General features: G+C 35.1%; 6 protein-coding genes across 10 annotated transcripts; 4 read left to right on the forward strand and 2 right to left on the reverse strand.

Moving 5' to 3' along the window:
- Positions 1 to 391: 391 nt before the first annotated feature.
- Positions 392 to 3,192, forward strand: LOC112506636 (probable glutathione peroxidase 5). Its single transcript, XM_025110824.1, has 6 exons — positions 392 to 578; positions 663 to 739; positions 832 to 893; positions 1,533 to 1,651; positions 2,721 to 2,888; positions 2,953 to 3,192. Exons 1-6 carry the CDS (start codon positions 525 to 527, stop codon positions 2,983 to 2,985), a joined length of 513 nt encoding a protein of 170 aa, XP_024966592.1. The 5' UTR covers positions 392 to 524; the 3' UTR covers positions 2,986 to 3,192.
- A 2,436-nt stretch (positions 3,193 to 5,628) lies between these two features.
- On the forward strand, positions 5,629 to 5,959 carry LOC112508087. The gene has a single exon (XM_025112867.1). It carries the CDS (start codon positions 5,686 to 5,688, stop codon positions 5,824 to 5,826), a length of 141 nt encoding a protein of 46 aa, XP_024968635.1. The 5' UTR covers positions 5,629 to 5,685; the 3' UTR covers positions 5,827 to 5,959.
- LOC112508086 lies at positions 5,803 to 9,520 on the reverse strand. Of its 2 annotated transcripts, XM_025112865.1 has the most exons (7): positions 9,302 to 9,520; positions 9,067 to 9,228; positions 8,544 to 8,717; positions 7,590 to 7,706; positions 7,250 to 7,417; positions 7,111 to 7,157; positions 5,803 to 6,754 (listed from the first exon to the last, which is right to left on the reverse strand). In XM_025112865.1, exons 2-7 carry the CDS (start codon positions 9,196 to 9,198, stop codon positions 6,196 to 6,198), a joined length of 1,197 nt encoding a protein of 398 aa, XP_024968633.1. In that variant the 5' UTR covers positions 9,199 to 9,228; positions 9,302 to 9,520; the 3' UTR covers positions 5,803 to 6,195. The 2 variants fall into 2 exon arrangements, with proteins under 2 accessions (XP_024968633.1, XP_024968634.1); XM_025112866.1 differs by lacking the exon at positions 9,302 to 9,520 and having other exon boundaries at positions 8,544 to 8,734; positions 9,067 to 9,135.
- Positions 9,521 to 14,146: 4,626 nt separating this feature from the next.
- Positions 14,147 to 17,028, forward strand: LOC112508071 (protein WHAT'S THIS FACTOR 1 homolog). 4 transcript variants are annotated; one of them, XR_003068602.1, is made up of 4 exons: positions 14,147 to 14,283; positions 14,418 to 14,518; positions 14,613 to 15,918; positions 16,351 to 17,028. XR_003068602.1 is itself a non-coding variant. In XM_025112850.1 (3 exons), the coding sequence occupies exon 3, from the start codon at positions 14,630 to 14,632 to the stop codon at positions 15,851 to 15,853; it is 1,224 nt and encodes a 407-aa protein (XP_024968618.1). In that variant the 5' UTR covers positions 14,147 to 14,283; positions 14,418 to 14,518; positions 14,613 to 14,629; the 3' UTR covers positions 15,854 to 16,087. The 4 variants fall into 4 exon arrangements, 3 of the variants coding, with proteins under 3 accessions (XP_024968618.1, XP_024968620.1, XP_024968619.1); XM_025112850.1 differs by lacking the exon at positions 16,351 to 17,028 and having other exon boundaries at positions 14,613 to 16,087; XM_025112852.1 differs by lacking the exon at positions 16,351 to 17,028 and having other exon boundaries at positions 14,203 to 14,283; positions 14,434 to 14,518; positions 14,613 to 16,087.
- Positions 16,632 to 17,225, forward strand: LOC112508067 (lateral signaling target protein 2 homolog). Its single transcript, XM_025112847.1, has one exon. It carries the CDS (start codon positions 16,632 to 16,634, stop codon positions 17,223 to 17,225), a length of 594 nt encoding a protein of 197 aa, XP_024968615.1.
- Positions 17,226 to 22,068: 4,843 nt separating this feature from the next.
- On the reverse strand, positions 22,069 to 23,064 carry LOC112508072 (adenylate isopentenyltransferase 3, chloroplastic-like). The gene has a single exon (XM_025112853.1). It carries the CDS (start codon positions 23,062 to 23,064, stop codon positions 22,069 to 22,071), a length of 996 nt encoding a protein of 331 aa, XP_024968621.1.
- Positions 23,065 to 27,128: the final 4,064 nt, after the last annotated feature.

The raw sequence follows: 27,128 nt of genomic DNA on the forward strand, positions 1-27,128 counted from the left end.
AAATAGTTAATTTGATATTAATATCGATATATTTTTGTCAAATTTTTATGATATCTTCAAACATATATTTTATTCAAAAATAAAAACATTATCGTTTTCTCAAAATCACATAAAGCCATATTATAACATCAGCTAAAATAAAAAATAAAATGAAATCGCTGTATTGCGCGAGTACGCTTCTAGTATTTAATTAATACTTGTGTAAAATTTGAAAAAAGTAACAAGTAATTTACTAAATATTTGAAAAAATATATATAATAATAAATCCCCTATTTAAAACAATTAATTTTCCAATTATTTATAACAAATAAATAATTAAAAGACTTTGATTAGTGCATTTATTGATTAATCCTGTATTCCTATTTCAACCATGTAATAATGGAAGACACAAGTAAACGTTGGTTTAGTCCTCCTCCACAAATACGATTCATCATACCCATTTCAATTATTCATCGACGATTCACGGAGGCGGCGACGGCGACGGCGACGGCGGTGGTGGGTGGTTCAATAATCCATACTAACTGATGGGTGGTTCTTCATCTGTCCCCGAGAAATCGATTCATGAATTTACAGTCAAGGTGGTCTTATTTCATTTCACACACACTGATTTCACACTTTTTTTGTTCATGGATTTTGGTTTTTACTGTGTGAAAACGGCGCAGGATAGCAAGGGGAAAGATGTGGATCTGAGTATCTATAAAGGCAAAGTTCTTCTTGTTGTTAATGTTGCTTCCAAATGGTACTCTTTTGTTGTTCTTCAAGATTTCTTGATTTTATAAGTTTTGTGGATGAATGGGTGTCTGATTATATGTTTATTTGGGGTTGAAACAGTGGATTTACAAATGCAAATTACCCCAAATTGACTGAACTTTACAAGAAGTACAAGAGTGAAGGTATGAACCCTAATTATGTAGCAAATTGCTTTCCCAAGTCCCACTCTCAGCCTGTCTGGTTGCAGCTTAATAGGGTTAATGGGACTCACAGCTTATTCGACTGTTTGGTAGTGGCCGATGATATAGAAAGTGGCTTTATTCAGTAAGCTTCTTAAGGGAAGCATTATGCAGAAAACCAAGTCTTTTTTTTCTTCCAAATCTGCCACTACTTCCAATTATTCCCAATCTATACAGACAGATTAATACATACCGACAACTTTATCCATGAAGTACTTAATGAAAAACCAACCAAACAGCCCTTATGTTATCTGCTGTTGTAAGGCTTTGTATGGTAAACTAGCTGATAAGCTGGCTGTTGGCTTAAAAGATAGGTGACAAGGTTAGTCATATTTGGTAAAAACTAGCTCATAAGCTAGACACAATGTAAATGACCAAAACGGACATGTTGGAAAATTATAAGGGGCATAATCGGGAAAAAACCAGGAGCTTGAGCACTGCATGAAGTAGATTCTAGCTTATTACCAACCAAATGGGACTTGTTCAATAAGCTCAAAAAATAAGCTGATTTATGATTGCCAAACATGGGTAAATGTCATTAGGTAGGTGTCTTAATACTCGACTCGCTTATTCTACTTTTAGGTCTTGAAATATTGGCGTTCCCGTGCAATCAATTTATGAAACAAGAGCCTGAATCAAGCGAGAAGGTTGAAGAATTTGTATGCACACGATTTGATGCCGAATACCCCATCTTTCATAAGGTGAGTTCTTTGATCCATGTACAATAAAACCGATGCGGATTGATTTGGTCTTTGTATTTGCAATACATTTGAGCTTTTGATCGGTGAAATGGGTCCCTTAAGGTGCGTTTGGTACGTGGGACATGACTGTTTGGTGTAACAATTAGATTGCGACAGAACAAGACTGAGTGGTCGTTTTATTTACCTTCGTAAATATAACAAGCACCGAAATTCTTACCCTGTAGAGGGAAGACAAGGATCAAAAGTTTTACTCAATAAGTGATAGTGATGACGCGCTTACCATTAATTTATTTTGATGGCCGGGAATATTACCTTATAAGGTAGGTGAGAGTGTTGACTATTGTCGGCAAGCGCTTACCCGTTAAGCGTTTGGTAAACGACCCTCAAGTCTTAGGGGCCGTTTACTAAAGACTTACCGGGTTATAAACGCTTACCGTTAATTTATATTTTGATGGTCGGCAATGTTACCCCTTAAGGTAAGTAACCTTATGAGAGTGGTGAACTCTTGTGGGCAAGCACTCACCCAGTAAGCGTTTAATAAACAACCTCTAAGTCTTTGGGGCCATTTACTATAGGCTTACCGGGTAAGCGCTTACTGGTATCATTTACTGTACCGAAATAATATGACAAGGACCGAGAGTCTTACCCATTAAGCATTACCAGGTAAACGCCTACAATCCATTTTGATGACAAAGAATGTTATATGATTAGGTAAGTAAGGGTAATTTCTCTTGTCGGTAAGCGTTTGGTAAACGACTCTAGGTGGAACAAAAATTTAGTTTTCTGGCTCTCCAGAATAGGTGGAACAAAAATTCAGTTTTCTGGCTCTCCAGAATAGGTGGAACAAAAATCGGGGAGTTGGTACAAGATAGGTAAATTACTAAACTACCCTTGTCAAATAAATCCTTTCACGGTTCTTTCACCTCACTCTTGTCAACTCAGTCCTTTTTAGTTACATCATGTCTGTGTACCAAACACACCCTAACTAATAGCCAACTAGACATAGTACAGTTAATTTCATGATGGTATACTTGCACAAACCGGTGTTTTAACCAAGTGGTTCACATAGGTTCGTGTCAATGGACCAAATGCATCACCGGTCTACAAGTTTCTTAAAGCAAGTAAAGGGAGCATACTTGGGTCTAGCATCAAATGGAACTTCACCAAGTTTTTGGTGGATAAAGAAGGTCGGGTTATAGGTCGATACGGCACAACTACGTCACCGTTATCCATTGAGGTAACTCGTTACACGCCCTTTTTTATTCTCTCCTTTTTTAGCGATCTTATAAGATTTGTTTTAGGGGGACATCAAAAAAGCGTTGGCTAAACAATGAGAACGACTACGCGTTACGATTCCATATAAGTTGCGAGTCTAAACGAGTCAAGTGAGTTGACTCGGAGTTACGAGACTACACGTTGGGTCGATGATTGAGTTGTATATTGTATTTTTTTATTAACTTCGTCGTTGTTTGATGGAAATGCAAATATGTAAGTAAGTTTGTACCTTTTAGCATATGTGTGTTTTCGTTTATTCAAAGTTATGTAAATAACTGTTCTACATTTTAGGAGTAGACTGTTGTGTGTATATCTCAATCTCATCTTTCGAACTACGGGTGTAAATTATGCGACTCGGACTCAATAGCCATTTCCAAAACTCGTGAGTAGTTAGAAGCTAGTTTCGACTCAAACTCGATAGAAGTTTTCTAAACTCGAGCTCGAACCAAGCCCACTCGTTGAAATTTATTAATTTTTAGGGTATTTTTTATAAATTATAAAACTTGTAGTCATTATTGTAAACTTTATCAAAACTCGAGGAATGCACCTCAAATTTTATCAGGAAAATAAAATTACAAACTTTATTCACCTTCCTTTTTTTTAACGCATGGTTACTCTCTCTTTACCATCTCTTCAACTTAACCTATAAACTTATTGTTTTCTTTTTATTTTTAATTATAATTTTAATAGGAATTTTTTTTTTGTACATTGTTGTTCTAATATCTAAAATATAAAAGACATTTTTTATTGGTAAGTTTATTAATAAAAATTTCCATTATATTATATTTACAAATCTATACTGAATTATAAAGTATTTGACAAAAACTCTTAAAAACTATCTTTTTACACATGAAGTATTCATATTGATGCATAAATTCAAGATTACAGGTAAATTGTGCATAAGTATAACTTATTAAGCTCTATATTGAATTTGTGTAACCAACTGTAGATAAATATAATCAAATACAAAATAAAATTCTCATTTTAAATATATCTAAAACATAATTAGAATAATTATTGAGTTCTAACAGAATACTTAGTTATTATCTTTATAAAAATTATACTATTAAACCAAAAACAGATTACTTCGTCATTAAACCTAAACTAAATTATAATAATTTTTTTGAATTAAGTTACACCAAAAAAATGAGAACTTTTATATTTTCTATAATTTTTATATCTTCAAATTCATATTAGAAAAACATTATTGCTTGTTTAAAACCACATAAACCCAGATAGAGACCAAAAAAAAAATGAAACATTAAAATCGAGATATATCTCTCTGCATTGCTCAAGTACCTTTATACTTATATATTATAAAACTAATTTTATATAAAAATCGAATATCTCATAAGCTTTTCAGGTCGAGTATAGAGACTTGACTCGTTAATATGTTGAGTTGAACTCAAGTTCGAGCCAAACCTACTCGAGTCGAGTGTCTTTAAACGACCCAACTTCTAAATCATAAGTTGGTCTCTTAATCTCTCAGAACATTTATCAATTATTTTTTATTTTGCATTGAATCATACAAAATCGCATACTTATTTCTGTACCAAATCATTCAATATCTGTCAAACAACATTTCAGTAACCAGACTCGAGTTTCAAGCTCACACACACACACATCTATTCTATAGACCATAAAAAGGAAAATGATAAGCATCTACACACATGTATTCTTTACTACAAACAAAACCAAAATTCAAAACTTGAAGAATCTTATTGACCAAACTTGTCATTTTGAATCATCCAATTCCAATGGACATTCTATTCTTGATAAGATTGTGATCATATTTCTATGGCCAAGTTTCACTAACAACATCAAGACAAAGGTTTGGCATGTGGGTTGGACCCTATGATCATCATTTAAACCCGACATACACACCACTCGTAAACACCGTCACTTTTACTCCATGTGAAACTTTGAAAAAACAACATAATAAAACACCAATGATGACACTAAAATAAAACTATGATATGTCATGTAGATTGATCTATCTGTGTAGATTGAAAAGTCTTTTCATCAGTGAAAGGAGTCTGTTTTATAATTAGGATGGCCATTCTGCATAAAGCTTACTAAATAAACCACATTCTGTATCATTAAAACCATTACCAAACAATCACTTATAGCTAACCGAATAAGTTGCGAATCCCATTAAGCTCAGTGAGTTGTTAATAGAAAACCGCATAGGTTGCATTTGTTAATTCATCTATGGGTCCCACAACTATATTTGAATGGTCCCACAACTAGAAGTACAACTACCAAAGCAAATCATCTAAGCCATACGCCTCAAACCCACCTGACGCCTCACCAAACTGCCTCATTGAAACAAATGCGTAAATCTCACCTACGGTCCAAGATGCCCGGCTTAGGTGCGGTTTATGATCTATGTTAGGTCCGCCCATGTGCACGTGTGAACTATAAGCAAAACACGAAACACGCGATTTTGGTCGTTTGACCAATCATTAAAGTAAACACACCATGTGACCATAAAAACATTATGATCATCTTATCCAGTCATTTCTGAAGACATAAATGGCCCCCTATTGACTACTACTATTGACATGTCCTTTTAAGAAAAGTTTGGCAATTGGTCCAAGGGGACAAAACCACAAGTTCTGCCCTTATCCTATCAACCCCACAAAACATATGAAATGGATTGCTAGAACCTATATATATACACAGAGAGAGAGAGAGAGAAACATGTATGTAGAGAAAGTAGTCTTTGAAAGCTTACAAGTTCTCAAGTACTGGCTTCCATGGCAGCTTCAAGTTCATCAACCCTCAAGGCATTGAAACACCCATCACTCTTCAGATGTTCAAAGCAAATCCGGGAGCAAAAGGCGCGGCTTTATATCATATGGAGGTGTACTAAGTTTCTTATTTGCTCGCATGATTAACCGTTGGCTTTAGAAAGATGTAAATTTTAGATGGTAGCAACTTTTATAGAGAAACAAGTGTTGTGTAAGGTGCTTTATTCATAATGAATACAAAAGATATGCATATATATACAAACTGCACGGCTTTATATCATATGGAGTGTACCAAGTTTCTTATTTGCTTGCATGATTAACTGCTGGCTTTAGAAAGATGTAAATTTTAGATGGTAGCAATCTTTATAGAGAAACAAGTGTTGTGTAAGGTGCTTTATTCATAATGAATACAAAAGATATGCATACACAAAAACTTATGATATCCAATAAAATTAATCAAATTTCCAACCAAAATGTTCAAGTAATACCATTCTTTAATTGTTCATAATGTCAATTTCAAAATGCGTAAACAAGATTCAGAATAACTAGGATAAAAATGAAAATAGAACTAATGATTACCTCCTTGTCGTCATCAAAATCATCTGCTCTATAATCTGTAGCAAAATCATCTTGACAGAAACCCGTAACAGCATCCTTGTTCAGCTCGATCCATTTCTTCATTGCCTTGTTCTTGAGATTCTTTATCCGAAACATGTTTAATATCACCTTCTCTTTGCTAACTTTAATTCTTTTCTTGATTCGGTTTACAGAATGTCTGCACTTCCTGCACACACTTCCATTCTGATCCTGATTCTCCAAATTCGAAGATGAATTCTTTGATAAAACAGTGGAATCAACAAGCAAATAATCTGAGCTATTCTCATGAGAAACATTGGAATCGCCTCGCTCAATGCTCTCATCTGGGGTATTCAGTGATTCCATAATCTCAAATCGTGGTTCATATGGTGTTCCCAAAAATTTTAAAGAACTTGAAGAAGATAAGATGGACGTTTGGCTGGAAAACGATAAGTCGAGCTCCTTCCTTAAAACATGATATTTATCAGATATCTCTCCGCTGCACAAATCAACCAATGTTGTGTAAAACAAGATGTTCGAATCTACAAACTTCATTATTAGCACATTACATGTAGGGTGGCGTGTTTGGTACACGAGACAAAACAGTACAAAAACTTGTAGTCCCACATTTAGTGTAAAATTATTGGGCTGAGACAGGATCTGAGAGGGAAAAAATGCAATTTTTTTCTGTCTCATCAAAGTAGGTGGAACAAAAACTAGAAAGATGGAGACAAGATTGGTAAATTACTAAAATACCCATGTCAAACTATAACCCTAAAAACCTTTCACAATTCTTCCAACGCCTAGCTCAATCTCGCCCGTGTACCAAACACACCCATAGATACTACAACTTACTGTAACATATCGACTACATGGCGACGATCTATGAGGAACTCCTGCAACTGTATCAAAAACAAAAGTAAATCCATAATACAAAGATGTACCCAGACTTTTGGCAATGTGGCATTATGCAATTATTTTGTTAGATTACGACCTTGGAATTCTCCACTGCTTCTTGTTTCAGCCTCTTCGACTCTTCTACCACCTCTTCGACCTTGGCAAGTGCTTCTCTAGCAAACCTTTCGTTTTCTAGCTTTTCGTTATCGGCTAACTCCTTTTTAATTAAAGCTGAAGTCAATCTCATCTCCAAGGCTCTACACATCTAATGGAGAGGTTGTTAGTAAATAGAAAGTGGCTTATTCAATAAGCTTTTAGGGGGAGCTTTATGCAGAAAGCCAAGTTTTTCTTCCAAACCCGCCCATCCCAATTGAAAAATATGCACCTTCCATCCTATGAAAAAACCCTCCAAAACAAAACCTTAACAAAAGAAGTACCTCATCAAGAACTGCAAGAGAGATATCTTCATCATCCAACAAACACGATACTCGAAGTTGAAGCTCTTCTAATTCAGTTGCTAAAACAGCCTTTTGTGCATACACTTCTCTAGCATGCTACAGAGGTGAAAGAACAATTAAACTTGACAACAACTCGAAAAAAGATCTCATGTATCAACTCCTTAGAAGTCACATCCGCATAAGTTTGTAGATACATGAACGGGGGCGTATCAAATGAGGACCAGAAAAAATGTTGAGAATCACGATAACCAATGCCGCATGTGAAATGCAGAGAAATTGTCCAAAATAGCCAATCTGAAACCCCCCCCCCTTTACTTTATAGCCACTTTTTCAGCATATTGACTGAAATAGAAAAGATTTAGCAAGTGGCACTTATGCAACTTGTACATGTAAGTGTGTAACCCACTTCTTTCAATATAATATTCAGGAAAAGTAGACTTGTGTCAATGCTACTTGAAGAGTGTGTACCACATAGATTGTCCACGTAGACACCATGCATGTAGCACTTACGCAACTTGTAAGATGTTTAATATTCATGAATATTATATTGAAAAAATTGGGTTATGAAAGGGGTGTAATCTCGGTCATTTCAGTCAAAAAGTTGAAAATGTGGCAATAAAGTGAAAGAGGGAGGGTCAGATTGGCTATTTTGGACAATTTCCCATAAACATACAATGATGAAAATTTGTTTCATATAAAACCGAAAAAAATTACTTCACATGTGAAGCAAAACATGACCATACATTTCATATAAAAACACACATACTAATGATAATACCAACTTGTAGAGACAGGTTCTCAACATTTTTATGGTTCTCATTTGATTTTTTTTCCATACATGTAAAGAGGGCAATTTGCATGAACTTGTGAACTAATTGAGCAAAAAATGATACAGAACATGAAATTAAACTTATTGAGAAAAGAATCTACAACCATGGCATTTGTTTCCTTTGCCAGTTGTTGTGCTTGTTTAAGTTCATCCACCTTTGCAAGAATATGTAAACTATACTTAGCAGCTTCCTCTTTTGCTTGTTCTGCAGCTTCCTCTTCACATTCCACTTCTTTCATAAACCCGATAACGGAATCCATTGATGATATCAAGGTTTTCTGTAACAACTCCATTACTAAAAACCATCACCTAAAGCAAGTATATGTAGAGATACATCTTTCACAAGAGCATCAAAAATATTTATGATGTCATTCATCATGAATATTACACAAAATAGACAACAAAAATTCATTTATAAACAAAATCAAACCTAGAATCAAATACTTATTGAAGAACTGAAAAGTTGAATTGATCAACATCAAGTGAAGGTGTGATGTGAATTACGACTAATCACATGAATCAGTTATGCAAATACTGCCATGTAAAGCTTAATTGCTAAAAATCATTAAACAGATTCAAGAGAACAATGAAGTTGAAGAATCATATAATAGTAAGAACTGAAATTACCTTGTTATTTCTAGCTTCTTCGATTGCAAGATCGAGAAATTGAGAGCCACAAATTTGGGGGGAACTGACGATCACTGCAGAATCGTCCTCATGATTAACCATTTCAACCTCGAAAGCATTTTGATAGCCCATAGCCTTGAAGCGATTGCAGAAACACGACAACTAAAAAGAAATTAAACAGCAATTAGAAACCTGCAACCCATTAAGAACCTCAAGAACACAAACTAGTGTTTACCTTGGTAACTGCAATTCCATTGAAACTAGCAAAATCCCCCGATAAAAAGGGTATCGTCGTCGATCAAGATTCCGAACGTGTCGGTAACCGCAATATCAAACCGAAAAGATAGCTGAATTTGAATTTGAATTTGGTTTCGATTTGGCTAAAACTGAATTTTGAAGTTATCATGATTGATTCGAACGAAATACCCAAATCCAAACCGAAATAAATGGGGGGAAAATCATGTAAATATTACAAATCCAACTATGGAAATATTGATACGGAGGTATTAAGCGTTATCAACAATAATATTTCATTTTATAAAATGAACCGAGGGAAAATTGCATCAAAATGGAACCAACTATCACATGATTTCTATTTTGGGGAACGAATTTTCAAAATCGTCATTTTGGGGAACCAACTTTCATCTGATTCATATTTTGGGGAACCAACTTTCAAAATCGCCATTTTGGGGAGCCAACTTGCACCTAATTCCTATTTTGGGGAACCAACTTGCAAAATAATTATAGAAAAATGGGAAAATTACACCAAAATGGAACCAACTTTTACCTGATTCCTATTTTGGGGAACCAACTTTTAAAATCGTCATTTAGGGGTCTCTATCGAACTCTTTGTTTATTTAAGGGTCTGATTGATCTGTTGAACATGTAACAGATAATTTAAGGGTCTCTATCAAACTTTTGGTTGGATTTGCCAAATTTGATTTAAACTTTAATATTGACACAGATTGGTTAGATATAAAAATCTTGAATGTGATATTTAATATTTATTTTTTATTGCATCAATTAATTTTTTTCTATTAAATTGATTTTTTATTGCATTAGTAAAAAACAATTTTTATCGTGGTAATTTGGATTTTTTTCGAAAAATCTTCAATTTGATATATGAATTTAAAAAAACGAGATTTGAAATGAAAAATATATTTTATTGCATTAATTTTTGAAAAGAAATGAATTTTAGTTATTTTTCAATAATTATTTTGCAAGTTGGTTTTCCAAAATAGGAATCAGGTGCAAGTTGGTTCCCCAAAATGACGATTTTGAAAGTTGATTCCCCAAAATATGAATCAGGTCCAAGTTGGTTCCCCAAAATGACGCTTTTGAAAGTTGGTTCCCCAAAATAGGAATCAGGTGAAAGTTGGTTCCCCAAAATAAAAATCAAGTGAAAGTTGGTTCCCCAAAATGACGATTTTGAAAGTTGGTTCCCCAAAATAAAAATCAAGTGAAAGTTGGTTCCCCAAAATGACGATTTTGAAAGTTGGTTCCCCAAAATAGGAATCAGGTGAAAGTTGGTTCCCCAAAATGACGATTTTGAAAGTTGGTTCCCCAAAATAGGAATCAGGTGAAAGTTGGTTCCATTTTGATGCAATTTTCCCACCGATAAAATACGAATAGAGGCTTGTTTATGTTCGTTAACTTAACCGAACAAATGAACAAACACAAACGCAAAGCAAATAAAAATCTTTGTGTTCGTGTTCGTTCATTTAGAAATCAGGTTTGTTCGTATTCGTTTATGTTCGTTCAATTCATGTTTGTTCATTAACATGCTAAACGGACGAACAGTCTAAACGAGCATGCCAAACGAACACCATTACTTGTCATTCAAGTAACTGTTACACACCAATTATCTGGAGGCTAGGGTTTTTGGGAAAAAGTGAAAAGGTAAAATTTTCAAATAAGACAAAATGATTATAAAAATTATATCTAGATTAATCCTAAACAGTAAAAAATTAAATAAATATTTTTTGAATTCAAACTAAATAAATAAAAGGTTATATATTAAATTTAATACATAAACGAACGTAAATGAATGAACCGAGACTCTTGTTCATGTTCGTTTAACTAAACGAACAAAAAAAATTGATCATGTTCGTTCATTTATTAAATAAACGAACTTCCCATCGAACGATTCATAATCATTTTCCATCAAACATCTTTTTACGTGCAACAAAAATCTTAATGCTTTATCTACATTATAAAGCACCATTCGTCAAAAAATGAATAACAAGAAATCATAGACCCATTATCGAGTCCGATTTTCCGTTCAAGATTAAAAGCGAATGAAATTTCTTTTCCATTTCCGTTCAAGATTAAAAAAGGGGTATGAAAATTCATGTCCATAAGTTTGTCTTAAAAGTTTACCAAACAAATACCAGGTAAATGCTTATCAGGTGTCACCTATTTTCCTCGTAAACATGACATACCTAAAATCTTACATGGTGTGAGACATACTAGCATCGATAATCTTACCTCGATAAGTAAGGACGAAGACTCCTACCCGTTAAGCACTTATTGGGTAAAAAAATATTCACCATCGATCGATTTTGATGACTGTGAATTTTACTCAATAAGGTAAGTGAGGGAAGGGACGGACCTATAGTGGTGCATACGATGACACGTGCCACCGTATTATTCCTCCGTTGAAGGGTAAAAAAATTTAGGTTCGCGAAAGATGCAACCGTATTAATTTGTTGTGTGCCACCATATGTATTTTGAAACTACGATGAAAACAAGTTTTATTTGGTAGAGTTAGTTTGCAAAGCTTTTATTTCATCCAGACCCAAGTTCGAATCTTGTTAGTGTCATTTTCTTAGTCAAATATTTTTCCTATATCTTTTTCTTATAGTCATATGGTGTCAACATTTGAAATTTTGTTGGGTCTGTCCCTGAGTGAGGGTGCCACTCTTGCAGATAATCGTTTAGCCAGTAATTAATAAGCAAATAAAGTGTAGTCCTAGCATGAAATAACATATGTTAGGTCATGACTTGCGAGGGGTTCAGGTCAGAAGTGGTAGAGAAGTAAGTAGGGTGACTGGCTTTTAGTTTGGTTAACACAGTATCGAGAAAAAAAAGTTTTGCAAACTAATTCTATCAAATAAAACTTGTTTTCATTGTAGTTTCAAAATACATACGATGACATACAACAAATTAATACGGTTACACATTTCACAAACCTTTTTTTTTACTCTTTGACAAAGGAATAATACGATGACACGATACTAGTTCCGTCACTGTTATTCATCATATGCAAGATTCTAGGTTGGAAAATTACGAGCTACTGGCGAAACTCGATGGATATTACTTTAAAGATTTTAATATATTATGTTTTTAACATTTATTTGAATATATTAAAATAACATACTTATAAAATAGATTAATAAGATAATTAATGTTGATACTTTTAAAAAATAAATTAACTTTCAAAATCGTCATTTAACAGTTTGAATCAAATTTTTGTTTATTTAAGGGTCCAGTTGACCTGTTAAAAATGTCCCAAGTGTTTTACCAACTAAAATCTCACATCATTATCAGAGCATTTTCAACAGATTCTCCAAAATGGATAATCAAAAGTCAAAATTTACAGAAAAAATTTAGGTTCTTTTATAAGAGCTTCTCCATTTTGGAGGTTACCTGGGTGAAACTAAGGTGCCGTTTACCAAACGTTTACCCGAACAAGCGCTTACCAAGTCATTTTATTTTATCGGACGAATATGATAAGGACTAAAATCTTATCCGGTAAGAGCGAAGACAAAAATTAAGAGTCTTGCCCGATAAGGGAGGACGACCACTCTTACCATGGTTAGCGCTTATCGGGATAAATTGTTGCATACGATACGTTTTAGTGAATAAAATCTTACCCGGTAAGTAAGCGATAGTGTTGAATTTTACCGTTAAGTCGTTACCGGGTAAGTGTTTAGGTAAACGACCCCTTAGTTACACCAGGTAATCTCCAAAATGGAGAAGCTCTTAGAAGTGAACCATTTTTTCTATAAATTTTAACTTTTAAATCCCCATTTTGGAGAATCTGTTGAAAATGCTTTGATAATGATGTGAGATTTTAGTTGACAAAACACTTGGTCATTTTTAACAGATCACCTAGACCCTTAAATAAACAAAAGTTTGATTCAAAACTTTAAATGACGATTTTAAAAATTAGTTCATTTTAATACAAATTTCCTTTTTAAAAAAGTATCAACATCAATTATCTTATTAATCTATTGTATAAGTTTGTTATTTTAATATATATTTTTTTTGAAAGAAAATCCGGACAAATTTATAAAAACCATAACGAAAATAAAAAGTTTAGGCAGAAATATTTATTTTAAAATATTTACTGGTAAATGAAGGTCCGAATTAACTGATGTTGAAGAATCAACGGATGCGAATGTTATTTATTTTATTAAAATATTTAATATAATTAATAAAATAATATTATTCATCTCTATATTTGATTTAAAGAATTCTTAAAATTTCACATCATATTTTAAAATTAAAATAAAAATAAAAATAAATTACAGATTTGGTCCCTAAGATATCTCAGTTTTTATGAATTTGACCATTTGTTTTCATACGAAAATACCCTTCAAATATGCAATTTTTATGGATCTGGTCCTTCATACAAAGGACCTTTTATTTTCTCCGTTAACTATGTTAAATTTTATTTTTTAAATAACTTACCTTCACTCCTCCCGGTAGAAATTCCTAGATATGTCACTAACCGTGAGTGTCATTAATGTTGTTAAGGGATTGTTTGTTTACCTTTTAATAGTTTCATTAAGAAATGAATCTTGTTTGATAAAACAAAGGTTTGTCTCTTAATGATTGCAAAACATTTTTAATAATTTTGTATCATAAGCTTTTTTTAACCATTCAATGCCCTAATTTCATTATAAACAATAACCAAAAAGCTATATTTCATTTTATATTATACCATGAAAACCTATTAATCATTCCGACCACTTAATTATTCTGCACAAAATCATTTTAACAACTACCAAAGAGTCCTCGATACTCTAGAAATAACTTAAAAATTGTGTTCTTTTGTTGGAATTGACTGTAGGTCCATCTAACGGACCACCGTCCTTGTTTGCTTTTTGGGGCCGGCCCATGGGCGGCAATCACGGTCGTCCACGCCCTACCGCCTCCTTCCTTGTCCAACGTTCACGGCTACAGTCACGTTCTTGGCACTTGCTGACGCAGGTTCAAATTTCAATTATTCATTCTCGTCAAATGCTTAATGCTATTGCTACTTACGATTTCCTTCTTGTTTGCTCTTCGATTTCTTGCTAAATGCTGATTTGTATTGCTCTTGATGAACTTGTTTTGTAATCGAGGAATCGTTTCAATCAGAGTATACCAATTGATCAACGAGCAGTAGTTAGGGCATTTTTGAACCAGAAGATTCAGATCCCGTCAAGGAACTGTTTCAATCAGAGTAAACCCCCAAACCCTAGATTTTAGTTTCACGTTCACCAAATTCAAAAAGTTATTCATTGATTCGTCGTTTACTTGATTATGATGTGATACAGGCTTTCTGATCAAAGGTATGTTCTTCCAAAGCCACACTATCTGTTCTTGTTTCAATGCATCTAGGAACTCGATTGGGATTAGGGTTTGGTATCAATTTACAGCTTCAATTTCTAGTTTAAAAGTAGTTTGGCGAAAAGACCAAAAGCTAGATCAAGCAATTCAGAACGATAAATCATGGAGACAATGTGCAAAGGTTGTTAAAGAGGTGTTAAATGAACCTGGTCAAGTAATCCCTCTTCGGTATTTGGAGAAACGTCGTGAAAGATTACGACTTCCAATCAAAATCCAAACATTTTTATCTCGAAATCCGGGGCTTTTCGATGTGTATTATGATCGAATCAAACCCAAGACTGAACCTGTTAAGTTTCTAAGGTTTAGTGATCGGCTCCAACGAGTTTTAGACGAGGAGGAAAGGATTTATCTCGAAAATGAGCCGTTGATTGTTGCTAAGTTGTGTAAACTATTGATGATGGCCAAGAACAATGTAGTTAATGCCGAGAAATTGGTTCATGTGAAGAGGGAATTCGGATTTCCTAATGATTTAATGGTGAATTTGATTCCCAAATATCCCGAGCATTTCAAATTAATCGGGTCTCCTGGAGAAGGAAATTCATTTTTGGAGCTGGTTTCTTGGAACCCTATATTTGCAAAATCAGTGATCGAACAAAGGGCTGATGAAGAATCGGAGTTAACAGGTATAAAGATCCGACCATCTTTCAATTGGAAGCTTCCAAAAGGTTTTCTTATTAGAAAAGAAATGAGGGAATGGATTCGAGATTGGATGGAACTTCCTTACATTTCACCATATGATGATGCATCAAATTTCGATCAAGCATCTCAAGAGATGGAGAAGAGGACGGTGGGTGTTTTTCATGAATTACTGTCGTTATCCCTGTATAAAAGAATCCCAGTGCCGATATTGGGCAAGTTTACTGAAGAGTACAGGTTTTCAAATGCATTCTCGAGTGTGTTCACAAGGCATTCAGGAATCTTTTATATGTCACTGAAAGGCGGGATTAAGACAGCAATGTTGAGAGAAGCTTATAAGGGTGATGAGTTGATTGATAGAGACCCACTACTAGAAATTAATGATAATTTTATTGAGTTATTGGCTGAAGGTCATGAGCAGAGGGAAGAACAGCTGAAACTTCAGAAAGAAGCAGTTCAAAACGATATGGAAATGGTGGCAATGAGAAACAATCCTGAACTTACTGAAAGCGAAGAGCTTTATAGCTCTTGAACTTGCTCTGTTGCCAGCATTTGAAGCATCAAAGCCAGTGGGAATTCACATATTATATAGCAATGGTATGTATATTATCTCTAGTCTTTCCATTAAACTGAGCTACTGCTATGCTCACAACTGTTGAAGTTTCTAGGGTAGTCGCCCCCCTGCACCCCCAACCAATGCATCAAACTCTGATATGACTTTTAAGTATCTTACTGGGTTCTTGAATCACACATTGTTTATGTTGTCAAGATTTGATTTTTATCATTCCATGAGCATCCGTATTTCATAAAGTTTAAAAAACTACATGTCCCATCAAGAAACTACCATTCAAATTGCTATTTGTTGGAAAAATCGATGAATTTGGATTTGATTCTCATATCATAACTCATAAGAGAAGGTGCCTTTCTCCTTGAGGTGCCTACCTGAAATCTTGATGATAATTTCTGCGTTTTATTTTATTAACTCTTGTTTGGTTAAACTTTCCTTTTTGCTCATTTTTTCTTGCAAAGTATGATAGAAGAAGTTTGGTGCTATTGCATTTGGGTGGCAAACCATACTACACCAAACACGGTCTACTCAATCTTCATGCGAAGGGAATGAAGGTGACACACTTCACTTCAATAATTACAAATTTATTCCTGTTTTCAGTTCTTTTTAACCTACCCAGAAAGGCTCCTACCTAAAGAACACACAAACTTTATGAATGAATTTCTATACATAAATGTGCAATATATATGAGCAAAGGCAAGGTATTATACAACGGTTGGTTTTTTCATACTTAGGAAAGACTATGGACACTTCCAATGTTCTTAAATGGGCATCTTTCACGTTGTTTCTTGTATTTCATCCCCAGATAGAACGCCCTCTAGTTGCCACGGTCCCAATTCCCCCTTTTGCCCCTCGTCCACTCTGTAATTTCCAGTTGGCCCTTGCAAATCAAGCCTGTGCATATCTTCCGTCATCACTAGTCTCGCCCCCACCTCCACCACCACCCTTTGCTGCGGTTTATCCTACTCCACCACCTTCATCTGAACATCACGACCACATACATAGTCCCAGTCATAGACATAGGCATAAACATCATCATCATTCACATGGGCATGAGCTTGATGATGGGCATGGACACAATGAAAGTCATGTGGATGGTCATGGTCATCATAGACATGATCATCACAAACATAGTCATAGTCATCATAAACATAGAATGTCACCAATAGAACAGCAATGTTGTAAGTGGTTGGCTCAGGTTGACGATGAGTGTGTCTGTGAGCTACTTGGTCGTTTACCGCCTTTCCTTGCTAGACCCATTCACGAATACACCGTAAGAGTTGCTGGATCTTGCAACACCACTTACTCATGTGGACCAGGATTATTAAGGCTTTAACAATCATATTTCCTTGTTTTTTTCCTCTCTTTGTAATGCATTTCAATATCTATGCAGGAAAGTTTGTACTTTTTATGTTTCTCTCTCTTAAAACTTTGTTTACGAGCTACTATTGTTTATTCTATAGAGTGCAATATCTTTAGTTAAATCTTCATTTTCTGTCGTGTTAGGGTGTGTTTGGCATCCGGACAGGATAGAACAGGACAAAACAGTTGTTCAGTTTTTTGTAAGACAGAACTGGACATGACAGAAGAGATAAAATGATCAATTTACCCCTAATGAGTTGTTTATATATTTTGATTAATTATGTAATTTATTAAGTTATATAATAATATAAATATTTTTTTTTATAACTAAATATATCATTAGAAAATTTCTGTCAAGATGATTAAAATGACACCAAAATAAAAAAGTTTATTATTAACCTTTTCTATATTTTTTTTATCATTAATATTTAATAAATTACGTAAATTAATCAAAATATATAAACCGTATAAGAATAATATTTTGAGGACAGTAAAGTGAAAGGTATAAAATAAAATAAATAAAATTTAAAGAAAGAATAAAATGTAAAGAGGAAGGCTTATTTGATGATATAGAAGAGAATTAGGTTTATTTTGAGGTCATATTGGTAAAACATAAGTCTGTTTCACCTTGTTCCATGGGGTGGAGGTGGAACACGCCTGTTCTACTTTGTTCCCGTCTCTTCCACATAAAAGTCCTGCCAAACATGGAACAGTAATCCCCTAGTTGTTAAAAGCGCACCTAGGCTCTGAGGCTCATAAGGCTCAAGGTCTTGGGCTTTTTTAATGTCGAGGCTAGGCATATTCACGAGGCTCACTAAGGCTCTGCGCCTTGATGAGGCGCCTTGTGGGCCTAGGCGCGCCTCTTAAAGAGCTATTAAATACCAAGTCAAACCCCAATATTAAATATATTTTCTTATCTTCATATCTTCTGGACTTCTTAAAGAATGAGTTATTAAATAAATGATACAAGTCAAAGTGTCAAGCCCTAATATTGAATACCCGGTTCTTATAACTTCAAACCTCTTTCTCTATAAATACCTAGACCTTAAAACTTCTCCCTCATGGCTCACGCTTTTAACCCAACCCTTCTGCCTCTATTGAAGTACTGTTGGTTGTAGCACCGAGTACTTGTTACATATTTGAGTTGTGTATAACTGTGTGTATATATATACACTTTTCATAAGATGCACCTCACATTCCAGAGGCCCGCGCCTCGCACCTAGGCCCCGGGATCCCTGCGCCTAAGTGCGCCTTGAGCCTTTAACAACTTCGCCTTGATCCCTGTTTTGTCCTGTCCAGTGTACCAAATGCATCTTTAAAGAATTGATTCAAAGTGCATAGCTTTTAAGGATCGTTTTCATTTTTTTAGTGATGCTTGCTTGAAAATGAATTCGTCTGTTGGACCAGTTGCTATAAATTCTTTTTTCAAGTCAGACATGCTTTGTTTCTGTATTTGCCGCGATGGAATCAGACTTCCATCTTTGTATGTGGGGTGTGTTTTTATTGAGATAAGATTGGATTTCTTTTAGGTTTCTTGAAAGGAGGGTATCAGGGTCATGGATGAAAAAGCAATTATTGTTCTTGATTGGGAATTGATAGGTCAAAACCATGGATCCCCTACAAGCTTTGTCAAAACTGATTCTGGCATCCATATAAATAGGAATCTTGACAATCAAAAAGGTTGTGGCATAGTGGTTGAGTTTCAAGGATATGGTAGAAAATCCCATCTTTCAATTCCAGACGTGCATAATGATTGTGGCCACTAAGTTTATGAGGACTCGGTCGCAATTTGTTAGGATTAGTCTTGGCATAGACAGAGACACCCTTCCAAAAAAATCAATAGGAATCTTGACTATGGGTATAGTATGTAAGGTAAAGTACGGACCTTTTTGGTTGGTTTTTTGGAGGCTTGCTTAAGAGTGGATGTCAAGAGTGGATTGGCCTAGGATTGTTCAGTATGGTAACAACTTGTAAAAATGGATGCAGGATTGTGTGTTATGCAGGATGTAGGTTTTCGGACTCGGGTTCAGGGGAAAACTGAGGAACGGAATACCCTAGTAATCGTTCATTTGTCTAGTATGCACATGTGAATAAAAGTAATTGAAAATATTTCCTAGTTTCCATGTACGGGTGCATTTTTTGTATATATGCACAATAGACAAGTTAACTTTATGCAATGTGTATGCCGAAAAAATGAATGGTTATTAGGGTGTTTCTCAATTTTCTATTTTTTTTGTTTTCTGCTGAACTCCAACACTTCTTGACTATGGCATAGTAGTGGTAAAGATATTAAGAGAGTACAAACCTTTCTCATCGAGTCTTGGAGGCTTGTTGTAGAGCGGGTAAGGATCATGGCTTAGTGGACGAATGATTTGATTTTGGGATTGATAGTGTTAGAGTCCCACTTCAGTCAGATACAAATACATATACATATACATATACAAGTCATCGGAACTTGTATATACGTAGAACCTTCCGTCTCTATAAGGGCTCTTTTAGAGAAAGATTCAAAGGGGTTCCACATATCCTAACATGATATCAGAGCAGGGAGAGTTGGAGTCCTATCGACTAGACACTGGCCATTACAATACGTATGTATGTAGGAACTTTCCGTCCGTCTACAACGACTCTTTTAGGGAGAAATTCGTTCGAAAATTCTTGGACAAGAATTGATAGGTGAAAACCACAAGGTTTGCAAGAAATTGATTCTAGCATCCCTTTTGTACAGCTGGATTGGAATCCTGTATGGTATATGGTATATGGTATATGGCAAAGTGGCAAAGGATAGATTTTGGGAACTTTTATGGTTGATTTCTTGGAGGTTTGCTTTGGACTTTGAAGTGTCTGTTTGCTTAATGGACCACCAATGGTTAGTGCTGGGATTAATGATTGGACCATTTCAGATGGTTTACACCTTGCATATGATGCATTTTTATATAACTGTAGAACAACGATAGTTGTATAGTTGAGGTGCGTTTGTTATACATGACAAAAGATGATAAAAGACGGTATCTCATGTTTGTCAAACATTGGTTTGGGACAATACGAGACCGTGTGGGATGAAAATGTAGTTTGGTATACAAGACATAAAATAATAGAAGACAGTAAGTATCCTGTGTTTGTTAAACACTGGTTTGAGACAATATGAGGCTGTGTGGGACAAAAATGTAAATTTCTGTTCTATTAAAATGGGTTGAATAAAAACGAAACGGATGTGACTAAGTGGTGAAATTACCATATTACCCTTGTTGGTTGTGTGTATTAAACATTATTTGGTGAGTAGTTTGATCATCCTTTTTTAACATTTTGTTTTGTGTTAGTCATGTTTTGCTATTCTTCAGTACTAGTACTGTACCAAACACTAGGCATCGCAACGGGGTGGCGATGGGTGGGTTTTGTAATCCCCGGCCCCGGTTTTTAGTAATAGTCCCCGGCCCCGGCGGGTACGGGTATTAACATCCCAACCTCGGTCAAACCCTATGAAGAATATCTGTTAGTTTGAGTCTACCGGGGATCCCCGGCCCTGGGACCTGTTTTAACGGGGAATCCCCGTCCTCGTTCGGGTCGGGTGAGCCGCGTTCTCCACCGGGTCGGGGCAAATCACCATCCTTACCAAACAGAAGACAAATTGGGTTTATTTCTCATCGTGTATGATCAACATGTAATTTTTGAAGGTTGTAGGTTTCGTAAGAATGAAGTGATTGTATCTACTTTTTGTAAAAATGACCGTATCCAACCATTTACATATATGAAACAAATTAAATATAGAGGATAGCAGTATCGTGTATTACTAAGGGGTTGTTTACATTTTAATAGTTTCATTAAGAGACAACCCCTGAATCGTTAAGAGATGAATCTTGTTTGACGAAAAAAAGTTTGTCTTTTAATGGTTATAAAACCTTTTGAATGATTTTGTATCCTGGGTCTCTTTTAACCGTTCAACGTCCTAATTTTATAGTAAACAATTATATTTCATTTTGCACCGTATCATGAAAGCCTCTTAATCATTCTGCGAAATTCCAAACAACAACTAAACTACCCTGGAATAAGGTATATTATTCATTTGACATATAATAATTGCTAATTTAAGAACAAAAGAAACACCACTATCATCCAACATAATATTCCATAAAACCCCATCTAAAACATTCATTAACATCAATGTTACCACACGATTTCAAGGTGCAAAATTGTAAATTCCTTAGTTACCATATATGCGTATCTATTCAAAATTTTGTATATCGCGAAAATTACGGAAATTAACCAAAATAACTAATTTTTCCAACAATTTTTATTTTTAGTCTGAAATTTTCATTTTTACCTTAGGTATTTACGTAAAGTCTATTTTCAGATTCTAAAAAGAAAAAAAATCTTTGCATAAATTTGCTTAAGAATCCACAGGTTCAGGGGAAAATCACAAAAAAATGAAAACCTGAAGAACATCTCGGGAACTATTCATCTGGACGGTACGCACATGTGCATACTAGTTTGTTTTAAGCAATTTGTCCAGTATGCCCATGCGTGTCAAAACCAAGAAATAATTTCATTTACTTGTATGCACATGTGTATACCGATTAGACGAAGAATATTTCTTAGTTTTTCAATTTTTTGGGTTTCCCCCTGAACCTCCTCAGAATTCACATTTACATAAAGATTTTTTTTTAATCTGAAAATTTACGTAAATTCCAACTAAACGACAATTTAGTTAAAAAAATAGGTAAAAAATGAATTTATTTAAAAATATCCGCTATTTTGTTTAATTTCCCCGAAAATTAACTTATAACTCCTTAGCCAATAACCTTTTTTCTTTTCAATGCTTAGTGAGTCGCGGCGGCCATCGCCGCCCCCATTTCCGCCTCTCTGATAACTCTGCCACCGCCCTCCGCTGTCGCAGCAAAAGCTCGAGAATGATCAAAGCTGTAAAGAAATTCATTTACGATCACCGCCGCCGGTCCGGCCACCAGCTCCGCCCACGCCTCGTCGGCGTCTCTACCCTTCTTCTGAAACACTTTGGTGGCATCCAGCCGGTGAATTTTCCACCCTTTAACRTTYCKTAACCGGTGAATYTTTYCSAKTTGCCGGCRAGCSARYTTRMWYGTRTTKAKCTTTGTTTCRTTAATGGCGKYTTCSARYAATTTGGCGCGARTWYTTTYGTCGSYGGAAKWTGARWATTSGGCGCGRAAATAMGAATCGAATTCCGGCACTCCGATGGCTCGCCGGATTCCTTTCGAGTAGTCGGCGTCAGGGTTATACATGTTTCGGACTTCTTCCACCATCCCGGCGGCCACCATTCGGTCGACACGATCCGACACGAATCGGTGGAGCACCAGCATTGCGACGTCGACCCACAAGAAGCAAACATCGTACCTCGATCGGAACTCGTAGTTCTCGTCATCGACCAACGCTTCAATGAACGAATTCGATCCACCAGCGATTATCGGGAGCTTCCCTCTTCCGACGATCGATTTCATCGCGAGCAAAGCGGTACTGGCGAAGTTTGCGGAGGTGAAATCGGATTCTGGGTCCACGATCCCGAGGAGGTGGTGGGGAACGCCGACGCACTCGTCTTCGCTGATTTTATTCGTGACGATATCTAGACCTTCGTAGAGCTGAATTTTGTCGGAATTTATTATCTCCGCCGTGAAACGGGTGGCGATGTCGATGGAAAGTCTTGATTTTCCGGTACCGGTGGCTCCCATCACAACCACCACCTTTTCCTTCTGTGGCCGGCACCGGAGCACCGATAAGTCCATTCCCCCGTTGGATATCGGCAATTGCATTACTGGTGCCTGAATTTGTTTGCAAACGATCATCATTTTGGTTCTTTTTTAAACCCTAAAAACTAAATACGGCGGAGCAATTCAATCTTGAAGACGGTGATTGACGGTTGTGGGTGGTGGTGGGTGGCTATGGATCATTGGAAGACACATATGAGTTGAGTTTCAGTTTGCATGGTGGAGCAGAAGCTATGGATAATTGGAAGAAACATATATGAGTTGAGTTTGCATGGTGGATCAGAAGCTATGGTTATGGTATTTATAGGTAGTAGGGGAGTGTATGCATGTGCTAAATTGCATAAATGGATATATGAATATTCAATCTCTCTCCTTACTTAATATTTATATTTGGTGTTTATGTGTGACGGACCCACGATTTATGCTGAGTCGGTGTACTTTTAGGTTGCGTTTGGTACATGAAACGACACATGAAAGGACGGGACTGTAACATTCTAATTTTCGTCCTAGTTGAAGAAAGTGTTGGATCGAGCGACCAGATAAAGAAAAACCAAGTATGGTCCTCTCGACTATTGTGCCATGAGTATGGTCGCGTCGACTATTGTGTCATGCGATTGTGACATCTATCACAGTAGCGCCGGTGAAACTGAGCTTGGTGGTTCTGACGATTGTGTTATGAAATAGTGACAATTGCACAATGTAACATCCGGATTTTGCTAAAGTGAAATCCCAAGATTTATCTTTGTTTCTACCCTTAACATAGATCTGTTAAGTATTTTATGGATTAGTGTTGTTTGAGTATGAAAACACTTGGTATGTGCCCGACTATAGTACCCGACAATAGTGCCATATGGCACAATAGCATGTCAGGGAGAAAGCTCCCGGTACATTTCAGTACATTAAAATCCGATTTTCGAGATTAAACTTCATTTGTGTATAACTTCTTCATTTCGACTCTGTTTTGGGCAATTTTCGTTACTATGGATTCATATTTTGAATCTCTTCAAGATGAAAACAAGAAGGATTGAAGCTTCCCCTAAGAGATGGAGTTCCTATAAGTCGAAAAGTAAGCCTATATCCAACCATCTCTTAACCTAGGATCTGAGTTTTTTCACATCAACGCTCATTTCTTCTCTTGGATTTGTTTATGTATGTTTTGGGAGTAAAGTAAGTGTTCTTGAGAAAGTATACATCATAGATCAAGAAGTTTAAGTTGGAGATCCAAGGTTTTTACGATTTTGGAAACTAAAGATGAGTTTGGAACCTAAATTTAACTTAACCTAGCAAGGTGTGTTCAAGTTGATTTATGAAAACTATATACATTGCAAAATGTGTATTTTGAAGTAGTAATGTGTTTTACTCGATATTTATCAAATGTGTTGAGTATTTGATGAAGTTTGTGTATTTGATAAATTTGGGTGATAAATCTTGTAAAGTGCCTATATTTGGATTTTTGGACATTTTGATAAATAAATCTCAAGAATGTGTTCTTTTGGTGGTTTATTCTACAAACAGAGAGTATTTTAATATTAATGCATTTTGGTGTATTTAGTTTTATAAACCATTTGGAAAATGCACGTTATTGTGTTACGAGACATTTTGGAAATATAAGGATATAATTTCATTTGGAAAATGGTTTGTTTCAACCAATGACGGGTTTTTGAGTTAATCATGTCTGTGGAGCAGATTTTTGCATAAACATTGGTTAAATGCGTTTTAATTCTTTTGATGACTTTTATTCTATAGTCAATGGAGTTGTTAAGCTTTTTGGCTCAGGTTTGACTCAAATGAGTCTTGGGACATTTGTCTGGTTTTATTTTGCTCTATGTTGAGCTTTTGAGTTTATATGCGGTATGTCATATTTATTTGGAATTACATGTCCTGAGTGTGTCGGTCATTCAGTTGGAGTCATGTAATTTAGACCGTGATGCAATAGATCCATAGACGTAAGAGTCAATCTTTATTGGTTTAATATGAGACGATCGTTTCATGGTTAGAAATATACAACGTGTTATCAGAGGCTTGAACTATAAATCACACGTTGGTTGAACTCTAGCCATTGGCCGCATGATGTAATTTATGAGTCAGTTTCTCTGGGATGAATATCAAAACTCATGATAATCCCAGGTACACTCATTCACTACACATTACATCATGTGGCCAATGCCTAGTACTGACTCCCATAAAAAGGTACCAAGTTGCCCCGATGGCCAATACTTCAACCAGTTACCCGAGTATTTAAATGTTTAAAACTTTACATCTTAGATACCAAAATGAAAGTTTTGAATGTATATTACTCAAAATAAGAATCAAGTTAAAGTACGCTACTTTTTTATGCAATTTACCATTTTCTTAGAAACTTTTTAAAAGTTGGATAATTTATTAAATAAAAAATAAATGTAATTGGGCATGTATTTATGTCCTACTCTTTTTGTAGTCAACTCCAAAGAGGAAGAATGATCCTATAAGAACCTCCTAAAGCTTTAGTTCTTTAGGTCTTTAGATGCTTTTCTACTTTTCCCAATTGAGGTTCCTTGTATTATTTATTTAAAATATATAATTAATTTTTATTTTTTTACTAAAAAAATAAAATCAATAACAAGCAAATTAGTTATATTTTTTAAATCAAGAGTGTCCAGACCAGTATTTTTGTACCTCAATTGATCTCACGAACGCTGATGAACAACCAGAAATCAGTCGCCTCACATGACTCGAACTGGTGAGTTCGAAGGAAAATCCCAACGACCTACATCTTATTGTTGGTTGAGCTAATCCTGTAAGACAATCAGTTATAATTTTATCAGTTATATTGTAACGGTTATCAATGAATAAGTAGGTAAATTTTGGATTGAAGTTTAAAAAAATAAATAAGAGTTTTACTCGTTTGTGAATCAAAGTGTATCATAGTGATAACGTTCATAATTTTTGACGTGTATCACAATGTATTTTCTTTGTTTTATGAAATATATCATAGTGTGCATTTTCGTTATTTTCATTACTTTACAAAGGATATTACATTGTGTATCTTGTATGTATATTTAGGTATTACAGTGAATATAAATTGTAGGTATCACAGTGTGTATCTTATAAGGTTCATTGAAATAAAGTTCGTCGAATAAGATTCGCTGGAAAGATGAAAGATGAGAGATGAGAGAAGATATTTATAAAATCCCTAAAATTCTCTTAATTAATATTTTAAGTGAAAATTACCAAATTTATTAATTTTCTAATTTATATACTGATTTGTGGTTAAGATTGGATCTCACGGTTACCACAAACAAAACAGTTCTTATTTGATTAGGCCCATATATATATATATGGTTGGGTTCACGTGAGACCAGTCTGTTTTCGTGAGACCACATTTTTACACTTGAAACTTCACAGCAAAACAGTGTGAAGGTAAAAAAAACCGAACATTCACAACAAAAACACTGTGAAAGTTATCTTCATAGCAAAAACACTGTGAAAGTTACATTCACAACGTTTTGCTATGAAGTTTCAAGCGTAAAAAATGGTCTTACGAGTCTCACGAAAACATGCTGGTTTCACATGATCCCAAGTCTCCCTCTCTGTATACAAGAATTTTCATTTAATGGGTTGGAAAAATATTCTTTGATAAAAACAGGGTTTGTGTGTGACCACTTTATTATAGATTCTATGAATAAATAGTTGATTAGACATAACAACGACAAAGAATATGTTATATAATTCCTTAATGGAACTTGTTAATTTTTTGAGTGGTATCACTGTACAACAGTGACGGATCCAGAATTTTTGTTTAGTGGGGGCACCTTTAAGGTAGAATAAAGACCTACAAAGTTGTCGGTGTGTTCTTAGCCTAAATCCATTGTTTCAAGGCATTTTTAAAGTTTTTTGGTTAATTTCGAGAGATTTTTAAGTTTTTTTTTTTTTTTTTTTTTGTCGATTTTGATTGGCTTTTTCTGTATTTGTTGTTGATTTTGAGATACTTTTTTGGTTGATTTCAGTGTAATCTTTTTGGTTGGTGGGGGCACAGGCCAGAAATTACTGTACGGACTGGTAGAAAGTTAAAGAAAAAATTGTTTTTAACTTAAGTAATTAAGAATTCCTTTTTTTTAATGGGGCCCATCCCGCCACCATTTTATATGCTACATCCGCCTCTG

Source organism: Cynara cardunculus, assembly GCF_001531365.2.
Source record: "Cynara cardunculus var. scolymus isolate 2C chromosome LG 2, CcrdV1, whole genome shotgun sequence".
Lineage (NCBI taxonomy): Eukaryota > Viridiplantae > Streptophyta > Magnoliopsida > Asterales > Asteraceae > Cynara > Cynara cardunculus.